At 49.4% G+C, this 7,647-nt stretch overlaps 1 protein-coding gene across 1 annotated transcript in view; it reads left to right on the top strand.

The window, feature by feature from the left end:
- The window catches only part of Galm (galactose mutarotase), a 64,107-nt gene extending 59,126 nt beyond the window's left edge, over positions 1 to 4,981 (top strand). Inside the window, exons 5-7 of the mRNA XM_005360766.3 lie at positions 264 to 405; positions 2,558 to 2,732; positions 3,698 to 4,981. Coding sequence (XP_005360823.1) covers positions 264 to 405; positions 2,558 to 2,732; positions 3,698 to 3,775 — 395 coding nt within the window. The 3' untranslated portion in view covers positions 3,776 to 4,981. The remainder of the gene's footprint in view (positions 1 to 263; positions 406 to 2,557; positions 2,733 to 3,697) is intronic.
- Positions 4,982 to 7,647: the final 2,666 nt, after the last annotated feature.

Below are 7,647 nucleotides of genomic sequence, written 5' to 3'. Positions count from 1 at the left end.
GGATTTCTTGCACGCTCTGGAAGCCTCTACAGCTGCATCCCACCTTTGTCCCCTTCACATTGTTTTAGACTCTGCATTTGGCAATCAGTTGCATATTCTGATCCCGGGAACCCAGCAACCGATTCTCCTCCTCGGGATCCAGGTTCCCTTCTCCTCCACATTGACATGAAGGCTGAGAGACTAGAAGCCGTAGGTCTTTAGGACTGTGTGTATGAGCTTTGTCTTAGTCCTGACCACCTCTGTTGTCTCCTATCTCTTCCCAGGAGTCATTGCTCCAGTGGAAGGAACTGCATTCGACCTGAGAAAGCCAGTGGAGCTTGGAAAACACCTGCAGGATTTTCACATCCCTGGTTTCGACCACAACTTCTGTCTTCAGGGATCCAAAGAAAAGCATTTTTGTGCCAGGTTTGTCCTTTCCGCCTCTGCAGAGAAGAGACAGCGGGTTCTTATGAGGAGCATTCCCTAGGACAGTTTCAACAGCACCTCATAGGAGCAGGGGTTAAACGCCACCTGCCTTTTCTTTTGGTTTTTTGAGACAGGGTTTCTCTGTGGTTTTGGAGCCTGTCCTGGAACTAGCTCTTGTAGACCAGGCTGGTCTCGAACTCACAGAGATCCGCCTGCCTCTGCCTCCCGAGTGCTGGGATTAAAGGCATGCGCCACCACCGCCCGACCTGCCATAGCTTTGTAAAGTCCTCTGCCACGAGTGAATTCTCTAGAAGGTAGCCTCCCCAACTGTGCATCCTCCCTGACCCCCTACCCAGCATCCTCTCTGGCCCTTTACCCCTGCCTGACCTCTAAGCCCCTTTTCTGTCAGAGACCCTGATTCTCCTGTTCTGGTCACCTGTGCCTTCACTGACTGTCCTAGTCTGTGGGACAGAGCTGGAGGCCACGCCTCTCTTGCAGCTCCTACCATGCCCACCTCCAGTTTGATAGACAAGTGAGGGCACACGCTCTGTCAACGTGAATCCAGTCCTTAGGGTCATTTTGTTTGGGAATGCTGACAACCTAATAACATGCTTGGCACAAACGACTCAAAGGAGTCTAGGGGGGAAGGTAACTCAGACCCCAGATAGGGACAAAAAGAACTCCCCAAATCTCTAGGGACCAGGGCCTCTTGGGTTCCGCCTGCTCAGGACATCTTCCTACTACATACCTATTCTGTTCCTCTCCTCAGTGTCTCTACGCAAAGAGCCCTTCCTGCCTTCTCCCCATTGATTCAAATCCTGGACCCTTCTTGTCAAACATTTTTTTTTCCAGCCTCTTGGTTGACAACGTATTTGTATTTTGCATTTAAATTATTTTTTGACCAACTTTGTCCTGATGCATTTAAATGTTTTAAATTCTATTATTATTAGTATGCGCTGGGGCGGGGGATGGGGGGAGGAGGGGGTATCTTTCTGAAGTTGACTCTCTGTTGAAGCCCGTGTGGGTCCAACACAGATAATTATCTTCCCTAACTGGACTGAAACGGAGTCGTGAGGAATAATCAGACACAACTTACACAGTCGTCGTGGAAGGGCAAAATCTCTCGAAGATGTCCTCCTGTTTTTTATCCAAACACCTTATATATCATCACATATAAATTGAGCAGGAAAACACATTAGGCTGTTTCCTAGGCAACCAGGTGAATGGGCTTTAGTCACATCCGCACATAGGCCATAAATTAGCATCTCTATAAGACATCCTCCAAACATCCTGACCATTGTTAGGCAGAGAGAGCTTGTCTGCAGCACTACGTGATCAGCTCAGACCGGGACTATGGCTTTTATGCCTGGCTGCTACACCGTACAGAAATATGGGCCTACAACTCTCAGGGTCAAGCTTGTACACCAAACGCCAGCACACCAGCATTCTTTGTTTGAGTGAGTTCTTGTATGATTTGCCTCCTGGCAAGACTGTGTGACACAGGCCTTTCCTTGTTTCCCCTTGGCAAGAAGTACAGACCCAGGCCAGGTGATGGGAGGCAGAGACAAGCAGGTCTCTGTGAGTTCGAAACCAGCCTGGTCTACAGAGTGAGTTCCAGGACAGCCAGGGCATTGACACTGAAAAACTCTGTCTCAAATAAATAAATAAACAAACAAACAAATCTTTCAGAGCCCCATGGCCGGACATGGGAGCACAAACCTTTAATCCCAGCACTCCAGAAGGAGAGGCAGGTGGAGTTCATGAGTTCCAGTGCAGCCGGCCCACACCCTTAGGAGTATATCTCAGTAGTGTGGCGGAGTGCTCGCCAGTGAGTACAAGGTCCTGGGTGCTGTCTCCGGCATCACAACAGAATCTCAGGACCCCAGAGTTGCCTCTCTCCAGCCTCATTGCTCCTCCCTGACTCCCATGATGCTGCCGTCATCCTGTTACTATACCCCAGAGAGGCCAAGATCATCTGCGAAGCTGTTTCTGAAGCCAACAGCTCATGCCTCCCCTGTGATGTTTCCAGAATCTTCGCTCTTCTCTCCCGCATCCTTCTTGCTCCGATGTGTAGCCAGATCTGATTCCCATCCCAAAGCTAGTTCTAGGCCTTTTCCTTCCCCACTGAAATATGGCTTGTCTTTATCCCCAGGGTGCGTCATGCCGGAAGTGGGCGGATCCTGGAAGTATACACCACCCAGCCTGGTGTCCAGTTTTACACTGCCAACTTCCTGGATGGCACTCTGAGGGGCAAGAATGGAGCAGTCTACCCCAAGCACTCTGGCTTCTGCCTGGAGACCCAGAACTGGCCTGATGCGGTCAATCAGGTAAAGCCGCAGGCTGGTTTGTCAGGGTCGCGCTGATCTGATGTCACACAGTGTGGCAGATCCCAGCACTCAAGTCCACGTTTCTGTTTTTCATTTTATACAACCACAAAAAAGCCCACAGCCAAGGAACTGTTGTTAAAAGCTCAATTTTTGACTGGGCAGTGATGGTGTTCCCCTTTAATCCCAGCACTTGGGGAGGCAGAGGCAGACGAATCTCTGTGAGTTTGAGGCCAGCCTGGTCTACAGAGCTAGTTCCTAGACAGAGAAACCCTGTCTCGAAAAACTAAAAACAAAAACAAACAAACAAAAATCTGCACTTTCTGGGGGAGGGGTGTTTGGACAGGCTCATGCCATGAAGGTCAGAGGACGACTTTTAGGGGTCAGTTCTCTTCCTCCGCGTGGGCTCCAGTGGTAAGACTCAGGCTGTCAGCCTGGGCCTCAAGCTCCTTTACCCGCTGAACCATCTTGCCAGCCCACACCAGCTACGAGACCTCCAAAGCCTTTCTTCTCATTTCCTCTCTTCTTGCTACTTAGAGCACTGCTGCTCAGACTGTCAGTCATGGGAAGGAGCTTGTGTCTTACTTCAGAATATATGTCAAGGCATTGCTTCCTGTAGCCAGATCGTGCTTTGACAAAGTAGACGTGCTGAGGTAGATCTTCGTTCATTTCACTGCAAATCAGCAACACTCTGTCCTCACTGGCACCAGTCCACAAACGTGGCTTCAGGGCTTAGTGCAGGGGCACACCCCATGTGACTGTTGGTACGGCCATGATGGCTTGCAAGGTCTAAGTGCTGTCCCCAAGTAACTGTTGGTACAGCCCTGATGGCTGGCCAGGTCTAAGTGCTGTCCCCATGTCACTGTTGGTACAGCCCTGATGGCTGGCCAGGTCTAAGTGCTGTCCCCATGTCACTGTTGGTACGGCCATGATGGCTGGCCAGGTCTAAGTGTTGATTTCCTCCACAGCCCCAGTTCCCCCCTGTGCTGCTGCGTCCTGGGGAGGAGTACAACCACACCACCTGCTTCAAGTTCTCTGTTGCTTAAAGAAGGCTGAAGATGCCACCCGCTCCCTCCCATCCCGGTGAAGACAGAGAAGCATTAAAAGTGATCCTGCGTGTTAAGTCGCTACCATAATAGTCAGCTCGAATACTGATTTCCTTTTCCAACAGCTGGCTTCAGGCCATGTCTCAGGACCAGCTGTGTTCTCTGTCTAGGTCGGAGGACAAATTAGGCCCGACCTTAGTGGAAAAGTGGCCCTCTAGACTCTTGTAGCCTCCATCTCTCCCGCTGTTGTCTTTAAGCCTTCCTTTCTTCGATGGAGCTCTTTGTTTTTCTGTCTCCTCTTTCACCTCAGACTACCCTCCAGAAGTTAGTAAAACAGTTTTAACCCCAACTTGAGTTCAAGCTATGAGAATTCATCTCCTTTCTGCCTCTCTCTACCTCCGTCTGCCTAAACATTCCTAGGGTCAGTGAAGGGCAAGGAGGGGTTTGGAGCCTGCTCTGTCATAGCCTTTCGTCTCAGACTTACTTTAGGGGCGTCAGGGGTGACTCAGCAGTGAAGAACACACTCTGCAGGAGGACCAGTTTAGCTCCCAGCACCCAGATCAGGCTCACAGTGGCCTCTACCTCTAGCTCCAGGGGATCGGGTGCCCTCTTCCAGCCTGCACGAGCACCCACACTCAGGTGCACACACCCACATGCACACAACTCAAAGTGAGTCCTTTTTTTCTTCTTAAGTGAGGAGTTTATTGAGAGTAGGTTAAAAGGGAGGGAAGAGAGAAAGAGATACAGAGAGGAAGAGGAGGAAGGACTTGCCTACCTCTTCAAAAGAGCAGCGGGAAAAGAGTAAAAGTAAATCGTAGAGATTAAAAAAGATTCACTTTAGAACCACTAGAGCGAGTTGAGCTATCTTTCTATGGTGTGACTGAAATCGTAAGATCCAAATATCCAGAAGGATTTAGATTTTCAGCCTTTGGGGTTAACTAGAAGCCCAGCTAGTGTGTGAGAAGATACACAGGCCTGGAGGGCAGCAGATGAGGGAGAACACCTCACACTAACAGTGCCTGGAGGATTAAACTTGGCACGAGGAGCAGAGGCCACGTAGAGATGAAATGGCTGGAGACTCCTCTTTTCCTCAACGATTGCATCATCGGTGATGGGCTTAGGAGCGCTGATTCTGAAAAAAAATATATATATAGTTTATGCTATTATCTGCTACAGGCAGTTGAAATAAAACCAGAATTTCACCTTCAGGAGACTCTTATTCGTGTGTGTGTGTGTGTGTGTGTGTGTGTGTGTGTGTGCTTGTGTGTGCTTGTGTGTGTGTGTGCGCGCGCGCGCGCGCACGCGCGTGCGTATGCACATGTTTGTACACTCCTGTGTGGAGGCTGAGGAGGATTTGGAACATCTTCGTGTTCCCTCTCCATCCATTCCCTCGGGTCATTCCTCTCCCTGACCCTGAGCTCACTGTTTTTCAGCTTGGCTGGCTGCCAGAAAGCCTTGTCTGTCCTCACAGGTTACAGGTGTGCACGACCGTACCCAGCCTCGTTATGTGGCACCACAAGCACGGTTACTCCCTGAGCCATGTTCCCAGCCTTCATCGTCTCACCTGTGGTACAAAGGGACAAGATGGATACACGCCTGCACGGAAGACCTAAAGTCGAGAGAGGAATCTAGTTCTTTTCCTTCCGGCCTGGGACCCTCCAATGATGGTGGAGCGTGAGGAAAGGGTGGACAGCAAATGCTCAAGTTGACCAGAGCCCTAAGGAACAAAAACAGAGCTGTGGCCTTGTTCCTCTTCTGCACTGCACTTGAACAGACACAAGCCGAACACATCATTGCTCAGAGCTCCTACTTCAAATTAAGCAAAACTGCCTCCCAGGTGTGCCCTCCCTACGGGTTTAGTTCATTCCAGGTAGAGTCGAGTTGCCAGCTGAGGGCGGCCATCACAGGCAGTGGAGAATCCCAGGAGAGAGGACTCCTGCCAGTTGAGCTGCCTGAGAGATGCCTTGCGCCTGCGATTTGAATATATTGTGGTCAGCAGAATAAGGGTGGGTATGGGGCTCCATTGGTAGGGTGCTTGCTTAGCACGCACGGGCACCGGAGTGGGGCTTTAATAGCTTTGCTGAGCCCCACGGTGGGTCATGAGCTTTAAAAGGTAAGAGGCTCTGGTGAACCTAGGTGACTCAGAGTGGCGTATAAATCAGATTCATACAGTGCTAGAACAATCACAAGGAGAGAGGGGAGAAAAGAAGCAAGCAATGTCAGGGTCACCTGAATGCAAAATGTGGCAACATTTGTGTAGGGCTACAGAAGAAAAAAAAATTGACAGAAAGCTCAGTTCAGTGAAAGCCTGAGAACCATTCATGCAGGGAAGAGAACACAATGAAAAAGGCAAAGTTTATCCCAGGGATGGGATGGGCGGTTACCCATCCCTCCAGAATAACCTGTGCACTTTTCTCTCCTGCAAGAACGTGTACCGAAGCCGGGCAGTGGTGGCGCACGCCTTTAATCCCAGCACTCGGGAGGCAGAGGTAGGCGGATCTCTGTGAGTTCGAGGCCAGCCTGGTCTACCAAGGGAGTTCCAGGACAGGCTCCAAAGCCACAGAGAAACCCTGTCTCGAAAAACAAAAACAAAAAAACAAAAAAAACAAAAAAAAATGAACGTGTACCGAAGATGGAAATAATTATACATTAAGGCCAAGGCATGTCTGATAGAGGCAGCAGACCTAGCCACCAGCTAAGAGCCCATCAGTGCTGGGGAGCCACATTAAGCAGCAAACAGGACTTGCGTCTGTGCCAGCCCCCACTGAATCTTCTCGAGGAGAGAAGCTGCGTGACAGCCTAACGGCAGTTCCCAAGATAAGACAGATAGCTCATGGAGCATGACTACATAGTATAATGTTAAACAAGGTGGGGCTTCCAATTTATACCCCTGTACCCCACATTCACCTCTTGAGAAAAAAACTGCTAGACTATTACGTGTGAGGGCCCGAGTTTGAATCTCTAGGATTCCCAGAATGCCCCGTGCAGTAGTACGCCCCTGTAATCCCAGTACAGAATCCCCAGAAGCTTGTGAGTCAGCTAGCCTGGTGCATGCAGCAGCAAAGAGTTTGTCTCAAACAAGGCCATAGGAGAGCTGCACTGGGACCCTCCCGCGTGTGCTTGTACACACACACACACACACACACACACACATACACACACACACATCAGCATAACAATCATAAAAATCTATAGTACCTAACAACAAAGCCTTTGGACGCTTTGATTCAATAATCACGGCTAGAGGCATGAGTCGCCTTAGTACTGGGTCTAACTTAACAGTTTTCCTGTGATACACTGCTTCAGAGTTCCTGAAAGATAACATTTAGGGTTTTTTTTTTTTTCCGTTTATTATTTCTTTTAGCACAGTGACCTCTACTGGTACAGATGTAAATTAACACATGGTTTCTGCTGTTTCACAGACCGGTGCTTGGGCTAGAGAAATCTAAGTCAGCCCCTTAGCTTCTCTGGGTTCCACCAGGTTAATATGGGTTCCCGGTTAGGAAACAGAGGAGAGGGCCAGGGCAGTAGCTTTCAGTTGTTAATATAACTGAGAGGCTTTTGCACTAACCCATTGGGTTTTAAGGGAGAATCTTTGCAAGGTCCCTAAATGATCCTATTGCACACAGGGTTAAGAGCAATTGCCCTACCAGTTTTCCTTACGCGTCTCAGTGTAGCCACCAGTATTGCAGATACCAAGTGTTCAATGTATTTGCTCTCTAATTCACACGCACTGTCTTTATGAGTAAGCCACAGACAACAGTCTTCCAGTGCAGAAGCATTATCTTGTTGTTCCGGTCAGGGTCACTACTGCTGTGATGAAACACCATGAGCTAAAGCAACTCAAAGAGGAAAAGGTTTGTTTGGCTCAT

This window comes from Microtus ochrogaster, linkage group LG3 (assembly GCF_000317375.1).
Source record: "Microtus ochrogaster isolate Prairie Vole_2 linkage group LG3, MicOch1.0, whole genome shotgun sequence".
Lineage (NCBI taxonomy): Eukaryota > Metazoa > Chordata > Mammalia > Rodentia > Cricetidae > Microtus > Microtus ochrogaster.
This window is presented reverse-complemented; position numbering and strand designations above follow the sequence as displayed.